The 18,130-nt window shown below is 32.2% G+C and overlaps 1 protein-coding gene across 1 annotated transcript in view; it reads left to right on the top strand.

Moving 5' to 3' along the window:
- The first annotated feature begins 235 nt into the window (after nt 1-235).
- LOC139511656 (fibril-forming collagen alpha chain-like) overlaps nt 236-18,130 on the top strand; it is a 38,269-nt gene continuing 20,374 nt past the window's right edge. The window contains exons 1-23 of the mRNA XM_071298624.1: nt 236-780; nt 4,683-4,910; nt 5,627-5,673; nt 6,405-6,485; nt 6,809-6,853; nt 7,574-7,627; nt 7,875-7,928; nt 8,435-8,488; nt 8,927-8,980; nt 9,494-9,547; nt 10,421-10,519; nt 10,879-10,977; nt 11,250-11,393; nt 11,922-12,020; nt 12,892-12,999; nt 13,318-13,371; nt 13,797-13,904; nt 14,739-14,783; nt 15,020-15,073; nt 15,516-15,614; nt 16,496-16,603; nt 16,999-17,052; nt 17,428-17,526. Of these exons, the coding sequence (XP_071154725.1) occupies nt 705-780; nt 4,683-4,910; nt 5,627-5,673; nt 6,405-6,485; nt 6,809-6,853; nt 7,574-7,627; nt 7,875-7,928; nt 8,435-8,488; nt 8,927-8,980; nt 9,494-9,547; nt 10,421-10,519; nt 10,879-10,977; nt 11,250-11,393; nt 11,922-12,020; nt 12,892-12,999; nt 13,318-13,371; nt 13,797-13,904; nt 14,739-14,783; nt 15,020-15,073; nt 15,516-15,614; nt 16,496-16,603; nt 16,999-17,052; nt 17,428-17,526 (1,917 nt within the window). The 5' untranslated portion in view covers nt 236-704. The remainder of the gene's footprint in view (nt 781-4,682; nt 4,911-5,626; nt 5,674-6,404; nt 6,486-6,808; nt 6,854-7,573; nt 7,628-7,874; nt 7,929-8,434; nt 8,489-8,926; nt 8,981-9,493; nt 9,548-10,420; nt 10,520-10,878; nt 10,978-11,249; nt 11,394-11,921; nt 12,021-12,891; nt 13,000-13,317; nt 13,372-13,796; nt 13,905-14,738; nt 14,784-15,019; nt 15,074-15,515; nt 15,615-16,495; nt 16,604-16,998; nt 17,053-17,427; nt 17,527-18,130) is intronic.

Genomic DNA, 18,130 nt, shown 5'->3' with positions numbered 1-18,130 from the left:
TTTTGTTCATACTGAAAATCTCTGTTTATTAAATAAAAGTAGTTTGATTTAAATTGTTTGAAGTGTGATTTTTCACCCTTCTGCTACCCCATGGCACAGAAAGTGAAGAGATTTTTTTTAATTTACACATAAGCAGTTTTTAAACAGACACTTGTGTAAGATTGCAATCTGGTAATTGATTTTTGTAGACAAAGGTTATCTTGTAGGTCGCGTATAAAACTTTTTTTATTATGCTGGTGTATGTTTTATTCATGTCAGCAAGATAGAATTTCGCTCAGCTCATTTCGTAATAAATCATCTTGGTTCCCATCAGTTTGTTACTCTCCGGCGGTATCATGGGTTCCAGATGACGCTTAAATCTTGACTGACAGCCGTTTTACTTTCTCGGGCGTTTACCCCATCTCAGCAATCTAAAAAATATTCATTTATGATTGGCTCTTGCAGCAACCGATGTTTGTGTACAAATTTTAGATTGCCCTGGATAGAACAGTTGGCGACTGGCCGCTGCCGTTAAGTTTTCAAAATTGAACCTAGGAATCCGCTGTTGCTTTTGCAAAAAGGCAGCACGGCCCTTCCTAGATAAACGGCTTGTCAACTCAGGCCCAATATTTAGTCTTTCCAACAGGACTCTGTTGAAATTTTATTCCATAAACTGTTTTGTTGTTTTTCAATGATCTGATAGACAATAGAACTAAATAACAAAAATGAAGCTTAGCCATGTGCGGTGGGGCCTTTTAGGCCTGTTAGTTGTGATATGGACTGTGGATGCTCAATCAGAAGGTAAGTTACATGGCATTCACTGCTTTTTTAAGCGTTAGTTACTTCAGACATAATGCAACGTTAAATTATTCTAAGTCAACTATCAATTTTGTGTTTTTTCATACATATTTTGAATGCACCTTGACTTCTCGCATGCACTTTATTGAAAAATATAAACGGTAAAATTATAACACCTATGGAAGTGGTGATGCAAAACATGTTTCTGCCATTTAAATTGAAAAGTGTCTTTTGGCTACCAAAAACGATGGAGATAAAGACGCAACTTTGCAAACATTTAAATGCATATTGAATTTCAATGTGCGTATTTTGTTCTAAACAGTCAATTAGATTAAAAAAAGTAGTTCAATTCGTACCAAGTATGGCCGGCAAAAATGCATGCACAGTCAATATTGATTCTAATGGTTTAAGCACCTTGGTTTAAGGTAGTAATCTGATATTTTCTCTGCCGTTTATTGTAATTCAATGTACCATTATTATTATTACTAATACAGTTACATATTTTCTGGCTCATATTGAAAAAAAACTTACTTTTAAACCTCATTAAAATCATGCAATAGAGATTATACTTTTCAAGAGTTTGTTTGCTTTAAGTATGTCGTCTTTATTCCAAGCATCTGTCAAACATATGAAATTCTGTTAGTATTTGGAAAACGCTTTCGACACTTTTTTTGCAATTTTATTATACTCTAAGAGTCTCACTAACGCATTTTATTATTGGGATTTCGGGGCAATATTGTTTTTCGGTCACTGAAACATAAGGCCTGGTAGGCTATGTCAAAGTAAAGGCTATCGAAAGCGAAAGCGACATTATCGAAGGCGAAATGTTATTGAATTAGTTCTTTGGTATTATAATTATGGATGCATTTCGTCATCAAATTGTCAAAGAAATATGCAAACACGCATAAGTAAAACAATGTTAAAAATTGTCATGAAATAATTTTTTTGGAGTAATTTAACCGAGATTTTAACTGATTTTGGCATCTTCATAGGGGGTTAACTTTCGGAAAACTCATACCGGCTTTAAACGGATATGGCCACCATATGACACATTTTTGGCCGCCATATGACACATTTTTGGCCGCCATATGACACATTTTTCGATATGCAGGATACACCGGCATCATATTTAAAAATACAAGTAAGAGGCGACAATAGTTTACTAATGTGAAATTTTGTACGTACTCCGGCAATTTTGACATGATGAAAAAACAACTAATATTGAAGTTTAAATAGTCCCATTGGTCGATTTAATTTTAAATCAGTTGAATCTTATATGGTCGTGTAATACAGTGACAGTATTCATCAGATTGGTCAGGTGTGTAACGGAAGTAGTACAAGCAGTCTATGAACTTCGAATCTGCTAGACCACTTGTGTTTCTGCAAACAAAAACGCAAGTGGATAGTGGGTGGTTGCTTTTGTTAGACTGCCTATGCGGCTTCGTGTACCGTGCTGTCCAGAAGTCACGCATGATAGAAGATGATAAATACTTAACGAAAAAATTCATCCATCATGCTGGCCAGATTACTGGCTGCCGAACATAAATTCTGTTTGCGTCGTTCACGCATTTGGTTGCGTATCAACTATTTCAATTTTGCACCGTTGTTTGCGTTTTAGCCGATGACTGCTTTTTGTCATATTCATACCGTGAAAACGTATATATCAGAAACGTTTCAACTTTATCATACACATCCGCCATGGTTTTATAGATCTGGATGGTTCCGTTTGCTGACCGTGGCAGATTTTTATTCCATCATAGATCTGATAAGATTACTGTAGTTCTGCCGGTTCGATTTGATAAAACAAAAAAGAGGACCGAAATGCATATGTTAACAGATTTTAAAATATACTTATAAGAAAAGATAAAGTCTGTCCATGTGCATTTTTTTAAAACTTGATACCGTTGTGTTTAAACTGTGCCAGTGTCACTGAAGCATACAGATACAGATAAAAAGTGCCAGCGAGAATAATAGAACTAAATATCCACAGATGTTGTTTTAGGGAGCCGGGGGCCCACTCACCCTTATGGAGCTACGTATATTTGGTCAATATATATAGACTTATTAAAAGTCCCACATCCTTTTAATTGTTGCCTTTAAAAGGCAGATCCAAAAAGGGATTGACAAGACCCCTCTTGTTTGGATTATCAATGCTTTTCAAGTTGAATGGGAACATAAGGTTGAAACCCATCCCATCCCTTGTCCTGATTCGGAAACCCTTTTTAAAAATGTATCCACGCTCTGCTTTTTGCTGATCCCCGTTCCCGTGTTCTCAAAATCCTGCATCTGAATAGAGACAGTACAAAACGGTCCCTGATCTGAACACGATATGAGATCACTATAGAAGAGCATTTGTGATTTGTGTTTTAAGTCATATCAAGATGATGGAAATAAATTGAAAAAAAAAGAGTTAATTTCCTTCCTTGGTTCTTTCCAGTGTATTAAAATCGGTATGATCCATAATCAATGGGATTTGAAGCGAGAAAATGTAGTTTCTTTCCCCTTTCTATATAGTTACTTAAGCATTTGTTGCATGTTTCTGTCCACTCTCAACATGTTCCTTAAAGAATCTAACCAAGTTTTCAGAGTATTGAATTGGACCGCTTTCCCTGTATTATAGATCTGTAAATTATATAAACGAGGTTCATTTTTACTTTCGAATACACATCAACATGAACATGCACCTACTATTAAATTGCAGTTAGCGCCTTACTAAGGGAGTTACCATTTGATTTTTACGGGAGAGGGAGGGGAAAAGGGGGGGGGGGGGGGTGGGGGGGTGTTAGAGAGTGAAAATAAAAATGCAGGACAGAGATTACAACTAAAAAAAAAATCCAGGACAAAATTTTTCATCCTAGCCCCCCCCCCCCCCCCCCCCCCCCCCCCCCATAAAAATCAAATGGTAGCTCCCTAATTTCAATTTTGCCAGAATTTTATGAAACTTGTATCATACATTTATATCAGCAATGTCTGACACTTTCAAAAATTAGTTCTGACAAAATATTTTTTACGAGTTATGCCTCTTTGAAATATTAATAAATTATAATAGAAATCACAGTGTATTTGCTCTGAAGCCTTCACTTCTTGAAATATAAATCAAAAGTCTAAAAAAAATATTTTAAAAAGTACTTTTTTTAAGTTTAATAACATGTTTAAAGAATATTCCCTTGTACCTTGGATAGGTGAAATATTGACATTGGAACGCTATTCTATTATAAGAAAAGTGGTTATGCAATTACATTTTAAATGATGTCTAAATCCATCTGAAACATTCCTGAAACTAAATAAAAAAATTTATCTACAATATCATTTGCATGAAGAATACCTTCATTTCGGGAAAAAAATATTTATCAAAATTGGCATGTAAGTAAAATATTTCCTGTCTTAAAAAAAAATCATTTTTTCTTCGTTTCAATTTGCCAAGCACTCAGTGCATCAGGGTTTATGTGCCTGTTCCTAGTTAGGAATCTGTAGTTCAGTTTTTGTCAGTAGTTCATTTTGTAAATTATTTTATTTTAGGTCTTATCCTAAGTTTAAGTTGTTTGACTTTTTTCACTTAAGGACCTTTTACAATGTGTATAGCTGACTATTTGTATTTGTTTTTTCATTGTTAAAGGCCATACAGTTGTTGCTTATATCCACTTCATTTGTATTCTGGTGGATGGTTGTACCATTGGCAACTTTACCACATTTTTTATCTTTGTATAAGCCATATACATGTACATGATATGTGTACATTTTTACATGTAACTCCACAAAGGGCCCCACCTTAAATCTGTGTCTGTCATAAACATGTATGATGTATGTTTACCAATCAATTTTTTGGTTTATGGTTTTAAAATACTTTTCTAAAGTACTTTATATTGCAAATTACAGTAATTAAAAAAATTATTTTTTGTTTACAGATAAACCAACAAAATGTAGGTATAGAGGTGAAGAATATGATGTTGGTAAGCCATTCAAACCTGATCCTATAAATGTACCATGTTATACCTGTGAATGTACACCAAATCTAAACTCAAATGGACAACTGGACGTATTCTGTCGCACGGAGACATGTGTTGCCTTAAACTGTAAAGAAGACACACAAGAGGTCCGTTTGGATGGAGACTGTTGTCCTACTTCATGTGAACGTAAGTATTAAAGATATATTGTTAGTACTCAGTAATTAGCTTAAACATACTTATATGAATGAAAAGTTTAAAAGGGTAATAACAACCTTCATTGACATATTTAATCTTTGAGACCATAATTATTTTCAAAGGTTATACAAATGTATATGTTAAGATCCTACATGTATTCCATCTTGTGTATACTATCTTTTTAATCTGACTTTTTTTTCAGGAGATAATTCACCTTTCCATTTTTGGCTTATTATAGCATGATGACATATCTAATTCTTATATATATCTATTTTACTCCCTGAAAGGTTTTTGACAATTTGATCACTAATGCATGACTAATATTGTATAAATATAAATGGATAATGTATAATTGCAAAAATCCTAAAACTCTGACCTGGGAGTAATGTGTGAAGTCTATTCTTGTAAATATATGAAGAAGAAGATGTGATGTAAAACTGTAATCGCCAATGAGACAAATTTCCACCAGAGACAAAATAACAGAAGTAAACAACTATAGGTCATCATACGGCCTTCAACAATGTATTGTTGGCATAGTTGGACATTTTGCACTATAATAAGAGTACCAAATATTGAGCTAAGAAAGAAAAATCTTACTTAGAATTCCCTGAAAAAGGGAAATAATCATTATTCTGTAAGTTTACAATACCCTTATGTTATACATGCACATATCAGTAGATATAACTTATTATTTTTTGTATTTATAGCAATCTTGAAACATCCTAAGTTTCCAGCTGCCATTGAATCTGGAAAGGTAAGTTGTCAATATATGTATAGATATGATAGTAAGATAAATAGGATAAGTATGATAATTATGAGTATCCATCTACTGGTAAATAATAATGCAGTACTTGACTCCGGATAAAAGATTTATTTGAATTTTACCGTTTTATAATTTCAAGAGATAATGAACATGATAGAAATCTTGTTCAATGTTTATGAAAGATTTTTTACAGCATCAATGGATTAAGACAACTTTGATGAAAATCTTGAATGGGAAAGAATATCACCCTAATTTTGTAGAAACTTGGATGAACTTAATAGGAATAAACAAATGGAAGCTCAGTGTTTATATATATGATTCAATTTTTATTTACAAAACAAAAGCACATGGTATTTAAAAATGGTGGGAAAAGGGAAACTGAATACAAATGTTGATTGTGAATATCTTTATATGTCATCTTCTAAATAACCAGTTTCTTCTCTGCCTTCTTCTCACCCTTGTACGACTTCTAATTGGCCTTCTTAAAACAGTGACACCTGAAGACATACATGTATAACACAAAAGTTTAAAAAAAAATATATTAACTCTGTAAGAAGTTTTAATGCCAAATTGATTTTAGTAAGATGCCATACTAACTTTTGTCATTTGATCTTTGTAACCATGTAATTCCTGTCATTCTTTTGATAATCTTTTGCCTTTCTTCTACTGAAATTATAATTGTGTAAATGTAATGTAATCTTGGTTATTTATTTTTTTCAAAGGTTATAATGGGGGATGAAAAATCAGGAGGATTTAATGGAGGAGGAAACATCTATCCCGGACCCGTTGGTGGTGCTGTAATGGTAGGTCAACTATTGAGGGTGTCATGTTTTAAATTGCACATTCTTTTAACAACACAAAATGAACAAGACTTTTCAAAGCATCAATAACCAAATTTTGAATAATATTACACAAAATAATGAATATGAACATTATGGTAAGAGGATTGATGTTTTAAAGAGGCATAAGCGATAAATATGAAGAAAAAAAATATATCGTTAAATCAATAATGAAAGTGAATAATTTGGGTATGGGTTTTGCAGCCAGTTTGGTTCAATTTTGTCAATTTATGCTTAAAGTGAAATACTATGTGTGAAAACTGAACTTTGAACTTTGTATTTTTCAGGGACCCCCTGGACCAAGAGGACCAGCTGGACCTGCAGGACCACCTGTAAGTTAATATTAATGAGAGAATTGAAATACAGTAAAACCTGTTCAAACAAAACCTCTTCAGGACTTTTTTTCCGTTTTGGCAGATAATCTTTTAAAATTTTAATTTAAAGAGAGGACTGTTTTTTGGTATTTGTTAATTCAATTTACAAGTTTAAGTTTAGAAGATGATATTTTAGGCCCCCGCCATGGTAATAGAGGCATTAAGTGTTATTCTTGACAGTTCATACATCCATGATCCATTCATCTCTGCCATTTTTCGATTTTAAACTCTAATATAAGAATAAGAAAATGAAGTATGATTGCCAATGAGACAACTCAGGACAATACACCAAGTGACACAGAAATTAACAACTTAAGATCACTGTCATTTAACTTTAAATTGCCTCATATAAGTTTTATGAAACTTATACACAGTGATACCAACCATAACACACAGACAGAGTTACAAATTTTGGTTTTTAGTCATTTATTGTTCTAGAGTTATGCCCTTTTTTAACTTGGAAAATTGTAAATATTGAGCGTGGGCATTCATGTTCTCAGACACATTTTTCTTTAATCACGGACACATTTTTCTTTAATTATGATTTATTTCTCTATTCAGGCATTTTTCAATTTATATATTATATGAAGTGTATGCTTTTTATAAATGTAAAACTGTGGAGTTGATAGAAGAAATAAAAATAAACAATAATTATTTTAATGTTGTATTAATTTTTAGGGACCAGCAGGTTACCAAGGAGCAAGAGGGGAACCAGGAGACCCGGGACAACCTGTAAGTTTGTTTATTTTTTTTACATTTTTCAAAAATGTTATGAAAATTTAATGCAAATCAAGCAAGGATAATTAAATATATACACACATACATAGGTCTACTATATAAGATCCAAAGTTTTGAATGACAGAACTATTTTGAAACTTTAGCTTTAGTTAGCTTAATTTAACCATTTCAAGTAATATTTCAGCCTCACTTTGGCATTGTAATTTGTATTTTAAATTGACAATGTTTTTATATTATTCAGGGATCACCAGGAGAAAGGGGATTCCCAGGACCTTCAGGACTCCAAGGATCAAATGTAAGTGCAGTTCAATTTTTTTTTGCTTATTTATAATCCAGGTTTAGGAAAGAAGTGCAGTTTTGTTTACTCTAACTTGAAAAAATGGGAGATCAGAAAGCTTTTCAGTATTCTTTCAATAGAAAGGGATTCAAAATTATATTAAGGAACATCATGTTCAATAGACATTAAAATGAAATAACATTAATAGATTGTTGATTTTTTTCAATCAATATATATAATATTGTCCATATAGTGCAGTTATAGGTCCTAATGTTAAAATTTTGACTGTCCTTTTTAAATTTTGACACTTACCATCTTAAAAGCATGTCAAAATGTTAAAATGTTAAGTGTATATTTTTTTTTCATTTTAAAGGTTTTGTTTCTTAGAGTTATGTTTAATATCGTGGCTGCTTGTTATAGAATTCAAGTAGAATTAGAAAATAAAATATTTGACATTCATGAATGTAAGTAGTATGCAATAATTGATCCTCAGTAATAAAACAATCCAATATATTTCTTTGCAGGGTGAAGAAGGTTTACCAGGAGAACAGGGACCTACTGGACCAGTTGGATCATCAGTAAGATGGCATTTTATTATAATCTGAAAATAAAAATAATTTGTTTTGTGTTTTAATGATAGATGGTTTTAAAATCTAAATCCTGCTATAACAATTAATTGTATAAAATATTTGTAATTTCTTAATCAGTCAAATGGATATCAGACACAGCACATATTTTTTTAAAAAGAAGTGTGTAAAAATAGTTTTAGTCATAATTATTATAGCATGGTCGACACAGCACATATTTACTTTCAAGAAGTGTGAATATGCATATGAACTTTAACATAATATCACTGCCTTAAAAATGCAGGCAACATATATGTACAAGACTACATGGCTCATATGCTTAAAAATATTTACAGTCCTATGTCTAGCTATTGGCTTAATCCTCTTCCTGTCAGAGGCTGGATAATGAATTAAATTGCAGAATTTTCTAATGTTATTTATTTATTTTAGGGAAATGCAGGACAACCAGGAATGCCCGGCATGCCAGGACCCAAAGGACACAGGGTAAGTTAAGCCGAGTCATATAGTTAAATGCCTTTAAGTTAAGCCAAGTCATATAGTTAAATGCCTTTAAAATTAGCCCAGTCGTATAGTTAAATGCCTTTAAGTTTATCCCAGTTGTATATTTAAATGTGTTTAAGAGTAGCCCAGTTGTATACTTAAATGCGTTAAAGAATCCAAAGGATATATTATGTAAGTGAACCTGAGTTTGCTATGTTGACTTAACACTGTTATTCCGATCGATGAATGTCAACTCACTTTTTAGTTTGAAATTTTTGTGTTTCTCATTCTTGTGTATTGGAACTTTTAACAGTCATATTTAACACAATATTTAAATGCCTAAGGATATTCTCATGGTTATTTTTCCACAGAGCCATTACATATCTTTCTTGTTAAATGCCTTCTAAATTTCCCATATCAATTTTGCAACAATTTCAATACATGTGTAAAAAGGGTGGTAGGGTAGTGTTGCGCTCTTGACACAGCTGCCTATTATAATATTTATTTACATTTCAGGGAATGATGGGAATGGCCGGAAAAACTGGTGAAGAAGGACGCTCAGGAGAAAAGGTAAGATTTCTTGTTATTTGTGATTGCATTGAAATCTCATTAAAGATGTAGAGGACTGAGCTATGCTACTTCAAAGATCTTCAAATCATTAAAGAATATATTGTCCATAAAACAGATCAGACTGGAAAAATATAAAGTACAATTACAGTTCATGTCAAGAATTTGATACTGCAATATGTCAATTAATTAAAAAGGTCAGAATACTGGTAAAAGAAGATTTAATTCTTATCTACAGACATAGATATTTTGATGGAATTGACCTATAGTATGGTTCAGACATACTTAGGGATCATTATAGTAAATTAACCGTGCAAAGTTAAAAGACATGCACATCTAAAGATTTCATTCCTTGATAAGAAAGATCAGAGGATACTGTTTATGAGAGTCTGAAATTTATAACTTCCATCTTAAGTTACACAAAAAAAAATTGTAAGAAAATTCTGTTAAAAAGTTTTCATCTTTTTCCTCTCATTATATTTACATTGATCTGATGAACCCCATGTGAAACTTTTTTTGGTCATCTGAAAAAAATTACCACGTTATATGAATTGAATACCAAGAAAGTCTTACAACAAAATTTTATAGGGTACCAAGAAAGGCTTTTGAGTTGGAAATCCAAATTTTTAAATTTGCTACGGACTTCAATGGCTTATAGATATCAGGAATTCTGCAGAAAGGAGATTCCAAAACTTTTGCAGAAAACAGATCAGAAGAAAAGTAAAAGATTAAAAATTCAGTTGAAAAAAAGAAAGAATTAGAGTTCATAATTTATATGCTATAATATTGTGTGGAAAGAAAATGGTTTCTGGTCAATAGGGAAGAACATTCCTATTTTTTTTATCACTACTTAATTTGATCACTAACCTTTTTCAGGGACCACCAGGACCTAACGGACCTCCAGGAAACCCAGGACCATTGGGACCAAGAGGAGCACCAGGAGAAAGAGGAAGAGATGGATCCCCAGGAGCACAGGTAAACTCTTGGACTCTTGAAATTTTATACAATAGTATAAGTTTATCTGTTGTTTGATGATTTGTTTAAATTTGTAAATTATTAAAATCAAAAAATAAATTCATTATTTATTTTTCTTCTATTAAGTTCAAATTTCAGTGACACTTGAAGCAAAATAAGGCTTTTGTCAAGATAATATATTTCTACATCAATTTTTAGGCAGGGGGAAGCCCTAAACTCACTTTCTCCAAAAAAATGTTTAGAATTCATAATAATTAAATATTCAAGTTGAAAAAGTGATTTAGAGTCGCATTTTAAACACTTGCATTTTTACCAGTTTTGTGGACTTATTTGCATATATAATATATTGCTTTCTTCAGGGAATGAGAGGACAAGATGGTAATTCTGGAGAATCTGGACCCCCTGGACCAATTGGATCCCCTGGAGCACCAGGTTTCCCTGGTAGTGGAGGACCAAAGGTATAATTGGAATTATAAAAAAATATACCTGAAATATTTGCTTTGATTAAAATAATTGGAGAGATTGAAAAAGTTGACTACTATGATCAAATATCAAGCCTTACGAAGACCTAATTTTAGAATTACTTATGCTTAAAGTATTGTACATCCTTGCCTTATGTTTGCTTATAAGTAAAGTTTCAATGAGTTTTTTTAAATAATGATTTATATGTAGGAAGTAAATCACTAATTCAGTAACTTCATATATATTGAGTGATTTATCTTGTTAAAAGGGAGATGCTGGACAATCTGGACAAAGAGGAGACCAAGGATTACAAGGACCTCCAGGAGTAGGTGGTTTACCCGGACAACCAGGAGAGTCTGGACGACCAGGATCCCCAGGACGGGACGGAGAACCAGGAGGAAAGGGGGATGTCGTAAGTTTTGCCATACCCCATATCACAATCTGAAGTACTATTGGTTATATCTGTTGCTTAGAAAACTGTTAGCCAATGATATCATGGGGTACATGTTTAGAAATATTACCCAGAATACAAGAGATTCTGTAAAGAAATATTTACAAATATCCTTTGATAGTTTATAATGCTACCGGATATTCTATAGAATAATAGTAAAACTATATGGACTTTAAACATAAATTGATTTTGTTGCTTATCAAAATAGTATGCATTCAAAGAGATACACAGATTAATGAAGTCAGGCAGAGTAAAAATAGAACTGATTATAAAAGACACCAAGCACATCTGTCATTTTTGCTGCAATCAATGTTGGTCAGATTTTTGCTTTAGCATTTTGCATTGAATGAAATCTTAGGATCTGTGGTGTAATATGCAATTAAACAGAAATATTGTTTTTTCATAATTTGGCATAAAACATGATAGGAAATGATATGTTGTTTTTATGCTCACAACAAGTAGTATAACAAGATGACTTGATTTTTGTAGGGTCAAGCTGGAGCCCCTGGAAATTCTGGATTCCCTGGACCACAAGGACCCCCTGGCCAGGCCGGAGAACCAGGAATTCCTGGAGCTGCTGGAGAACAAGTAAGATCCATAACTCACAATACTTTATTCTCTTCATTTTATGTTGAAAATATGATAATAAAGATGAAATAAAAGGTGAAGTATACTTAGAACACATCGATATAATCGAAAAACTTTATAACATTGGACATAAGCCAATCGTTTTTATGCGCGAAACAAATCAGAAGAAAAGTGTTGGTATAAAATCTGTGTATGTGCACAGGTGTCAAATTTAATTATGCATCAGAAGGCTTTAAAAATGATGAAAAATATAATTTTACATAACCTATTCCATTTATTTTATGTTCATTTCAAGTATTTACTGGAAGCAATTAGGTGCAGAGATCTACTTAAACTCAATGATGCTTGACAAAAATACACAGATTTCAGATTCTCTGTCTCTGTTTTCAAACTTAATTGCTGCCAAGTCGACATCTGGTATTAGAAAAAATGTGCTTGAAAACAAAAGCAGTTTCATATGTGAATTTTTAATGTTATGATGAAGAATAATCACATTTGTAAATCCTCTTATGTTCTGTAAATCCTCTTATGTTCTTCCCCTCAAAGGATGCACTGTCAGTTAATAGAGCTATCAATGTAAGAACTATAATGTCAGTTCGTAGAATTGGTTTCAAAAGAAAGAATTAATCATTCACATATCAGTCCTTGCTGCACAAAAGATTATCTTGATTGTCGAAAATCACAAAATCTAAACTCAAAGATTAATTAGATAAAACAAAGAATTGTGTGGCTCAGCCAAGCTCATTTTATTTTGAGATGTGCTGATCAAAATATTTTTTTTTCTTAAATATTTTTTTGTTTACGTATTCACATAATGAATAAAGTGTTGTATTCAATGTTCTGATACTTAAATGTTCAAATTCCTTCTTAGGGATTAGGAGGACAAGATGGACGTAATGGAGATCCAGGAGAAAGAGGATACCCTGGTGCCCCAGGTGAACCTGGTCTTGCAGGACTAGCTGGAGCAGAGGGAAAGAGGGTAGGTCAATTAATGATTGTTCCTAAAGATCATTAACAATCACCCATTGAACAATTTTGACAGAAAATTCATTAAAATTCTACGAAATTTGATTCCCTTTTAAAATTGTATACAGACCAACTACTAAATCTGCCATACAGTTACAGTTACAAGCTTTGTTGTTTAAAATATTAGACCCTACTAATTTTCAGTTGTGATAATTTTTATTTTTTACAGAAACACTGTAGGAACAAACTACAGATTTTGTTTTGTTTGAAACAATTACATCTTTGTGTGAATTTAATCAAAAATTGAAATATACATTTTTGTTTTACTTAGGGTGCCCCAGGAATTCCCGGACCATCAGGACCTGCAGGTGTATCAGGAGAAAGAGTAAGTACAATACAATAGGCCTTTTGTAAAAAAAAAACACACATTATAATGAACCAGAACTATTAAAGGATTTTTAATTGCTTTGCAATAATAAAAAAAAAGCAGCTTAATTGTGTATTTTAGCATTTTTATGAGTATTTGTTGCAAGCTCATACTGTAATCCTTTTGTAATATGTTATCACTGTATTTATATGTGTATGCCATGTACATGATTTTTTGAAATAAAATATGTTTAAAGTAAGCTCATACTGTACTTTAATAGGTTTGGTACTAGTTTCAATTAGTTTTTCTGAATTTTTTATCAATTTGCAGGGACTTGTAACCCATAAAGGGTTGCCATTAGTAAGGTTTTGCAAATTATTCCTGGGCCTAAAAATTCTCTGAGAGTTTGGAGTTTATACTTATATTTGTATTTAATTTTGTAGGGATCACCTGGTCAAACTGGAGGCCCAGGACCACAGGGACCCCCAGGCGCCAGAGGACGTGATGGAGAACGTGGACAAGAGGGAGAGAAGGGATCACCAGGAGAAGCTGTAAGATTCTAATCCATTTAGGGATTTTCAATAAGCTGTGATTTCTTTAGTTTCAACTTTAACAGACCGACCCTCTGTCAATTACTGTAAATTCAGAAATCATTGAGTTCATTTATTATTGCGATTTTAATTTTTATGATTTTGAGAAAAATTCTGTTTAGTTTATAAAAAATATTTCAAAAAAAATATTTCAAAATGCAAGTTCAAATTAATGCGTTTACAACTCTGTCGCATTTTTTGCTATAATAAAAACCTTGCAATAATTTCTGAATTTACAGTAATTGCTTTTTCCATCTTGTATATTGAGCCCTACAATATTAAAACTGCCTTATTGCACTTACAAATTTATATACTTTCCTCCTTTGGACTTGAACTTGAGCAGATCAACACAAATATCCCATGAACTGTGTCCCAAAACATTTTTCATGCACTTGCAGTTTGGATTAACAGAAATACTAAAGTTATATTAACAAGGAAATGATAAAACTTTCAGATTTAAAAAATGACAAAACATAGAATATAATTTAAAGTCACAAAATATGATTGCAAATGTTTTAAAAAATGATTGAAAAACTCAACTTTTCTAAATCGATATTCATATTTGTCTAACATGTGAAACATACACGCCTGGGTGTGGGTAACATTTAGTTATTTTCTTTAAAAGCCCATGGACCAAACTTTTGTATTGAGATAGACAGGGACTGTCATCAGTGTTTTACTTGCTTATTTATCTGTATGAGGACTAATTCGATAGAAGAATATCTATTATGTTGGACAAACACTGAAATATTAAGACTAAATTGAGTTTAATATTTTCTGTGATATTATTTTTAGGGTACAGTTGGAACACCAGGATCACCCGGACCAGGAGGCCCAAGGGTAAGTCCTCTTATGTCTGATCTTTTCTTCAAACAAATAATATTCACTTTCATGCAGAATGTTTTTAATATTTTGCAAATGATTCTTGATGTAATAGATGCCGTGATAAATTGTATGCAACTGAAGCAGTTAAATAACCAAAACTAAATCAACTTTACTTTAAAGAAACAAATTTATTTATACAAATTCTTCAATATTTTTATATGAAATTTTATACCAGATTATATTTTTTACAGGGACCAATGGGACAAACTGGAAATGAAGGAAAGCCCGGAGCACAAGGACCAGCAGTAAGTTCAGCTCAAATCTACATATAAATAAGGCCTTATAAAGGTTTTACTTTGAAATTTGATATAAAAAAAAAATTGTTTGATTTTAAAATTTCAAGCACTTTTTGAAAAAATCAAGATTAAATGTTATTATATACTTGATATTTGATGACAAATTCATTCATTTTTGCTAGTTTCTAAATTGTTTCTTTTGTATGTGAAGCAAGTGGATCTATTCTACACTTCAACAAAGCTTTAATAATTTGCCAAATTAGAGAATAACTTCTACAGAAGAAAATGCCTGTACCAAGTCAGGAAAATAAAAGTTGTTGTCCATTCTTTTGATATGTTTGAGCTTTTGATTTTGCCATTTGCTTAGGGACTTTCCGTTTAGAATTTTCCTCTAAGTTCAATATATTTGTTACTTTACTTTTTTCTTAGTGGTTTACTTTTGATATTGTAGGGTCTAAATGGAAAAGATGGACGACCAGGAGAGCAAGGAAACTCAGGACCCCCTGGACCTCCAGGCCTGAACGGACAAACTGGTCTCCCAGGAGAAGCGGTAAGACCATATGTTACAATATACATGTATAAGTGTAAATGTTTTAATGTATTACTTTCGCTTAGTTCATGTTTGCGAGAAAAACAAAACTTTTGCCTTCAATCACATAGTCTTTGGTATATTAATGTCATAGAAAAAAATCAAGAACTTGAATGAAAACTATCCTCAAATGATCGGTGAAAATCATTATATGTAAAAGTGCAAATATTACATTCAATAAAACTATCTAGGTCAACTGAACATCAGACATTGTTTCACTAAAATAAGTGGTAACAGGTTCTTTAATGCTGCAAGCACTGTTGCCTCATTAGGTCATTTATTTCAATCCATTTTTTAACCTGTTAAATTTGTAACTGTAGACATTTACTGTGGATTCATTTATTTTCGGCGGGTATCAATTTTCGTGGATTGATGAAAACTTTCATATCAGTGGATATTTGATTTCGTGGTTTTCCTCTATATACAAAGCCTATTGAAAATATGTTATTTGGTAAACAGCTGAATTCCTGGTTCACCTGTATCCACGAAACCCATGATAATTGGTATCCAACAAATCGTAATGAATCCACAGTACTTCTGGAAATATGACCACTAATGATTCTATGTGAATTGTTGACGCTAACTGTTTTGACGGTTTTCCTTTAGCTGTTACATTAGGGAAAGAAAAAAATTAGATATAATACTTTAACCAGATTAAATCGACAATTTTCTACATAGGAAAATGTCTGTTCCAAGTCAGGAATATGACAGTTGTTATCCATTCGTTTGATGTGTTTGAGCTTTTGATTTAGCCAATTGATTAGGGACTTTCAGTATTGATTTTCCTCGGAGTTCAGTATTTTTATGAATTTATAAGCCATATGTCTGATATTCATTTGTAGGGACCCGGTGGTAGAGATGGTGAGACTGGACCCGGAGGACCAGCTGGACCAAGAGGAGAACGAGGTTCACAAGGAGAGGGAGGACCAGTCGGACCACCAGGAAATTCTGTAAGAAAAAAATTATGATCAATTCTGATTTGACCCAAATAACAAAAACAGCAATTGTTGCTTGTTTAGACAGTCTGGAAAATAAAACAAAAAAATGCTTACTAATAAATAAAAATGAAAATATTGTTTAATGATCCTGTTTGCTGACATATCCTTAGAACTTTAAATCTAGTGATTAAGTTAATAAAGTTGCTTTCTCAATTGCAAAATATTAACAATATTACCAACTTAATTAACACAAAAAGATGAAAAATATTAGTAATTTTGATATTATGGAAGAAAGACCATGTACTAAGCAATTTTAAAGAAAAATATATTGATTTGTTGTTGAATCCATTTGAAGATGTTTATCATACATATATAGATATGTCCTTACAGTAAGGTTTTTATTGTAGGGACCACAAGGAGAAAGGGGAGCTCCAGGAACTCAAGGAGAACCCGGTGGTATCGTAAGTAGAGTATTAACATATCTTTGCAACTGACCTTCGTGTCAAATAAGGATGAAAATTGGATTTTTTATAATCTCACCTGGCTTGTGTACCCTAATAGACCACCTTCAAATGGTCAGTTGAGAAGCAGAACAGATGTATTTTTTTTACTTATTTTTTTTTATTATTAATTTAATTTATCAGATGCTGTGCTTTTATAGGTTTTACTTTATGTAAGATTTTTATCCAGCTATGATGACAATTCTATCATGACAGAATTCACCAATAAAGTTATTACCCATTTTGATTTATAAATTTTATTTAGAAGAGATATGTTTTATCAGGAAAAACAGTGATTAATCATTAACATTGATATTTATATCTTTTGTTCATTAGGGTTTGGCTGGAATATCTGGTGCCCCTGGAGAGCCTGGTAGAGCCGGAGATCCTGGTACCCCTGGACCCCCTGGAGAGTCTGGAACCCAAGGAGAAAGAGTAAGTTTTATGGAACCAGAGACCTTTGTTTAATGTATTTTAAAACGTCTACAATTTTAGCAGTGCTTTTTTTTTTACAAATATTTCCCTTGAATGCAAGTTGATAGTTATAGGAACAGTTTCAATTTCACCATTCAATTAATATTGCATTTAATAAATTTTGGAAGTTAATGTGAACATTTAATAACGTTATACACTGAAATTGACTGAATGCTGAGATCTCATTAAGGTGATACAAAAAACTGCAGGGAGATAACTCTTTAAAAATCAGCTGAAGGTTTTTAACCAGATTTTAATGTTTAGCTTCTCAATGATCAAAACTAATATTTTACAAACTGCTATATATATCCAAAGAATATTGAAATTTTTCTGAAAAAATGTATGGTTCAAGTTTTTTGAAAGGGTCAGAGTAAATATTTTGTCAAAATTTTATGAAAATTAAACAAGCCAAATTAATTTTAGTCAGTGTTTGGTACCACTTTAATGTAATTGCAAAAATTTGGTGAAGGAAAATCACAACTGAAATTATGAATAGACTTTTCTAATTAGAACCTATGTCACATTTCTGCATTTATAAAAGAATTTCTTTAGACTGTATTTGACA

This window comes from Mytilus edulis, chromosome 2 (genome assembly GCF_963676685.1).
Source record: "Mytilus edulis chromosome 2, xbMytEdul2.2, whole genome shotgun sequence".
Taxonomy (NCBI): domain Eukaryota; kingdom Metazoa; phylum Mollusca; class Bivalvia; order Mytilida; family Mytilidae; genus Mytilus; species Mytilus edulis.
Note: the sequence above shows the minus strand (reverse complement) of the source record. Positions and strands in the feature narration are given on the sequence as shown.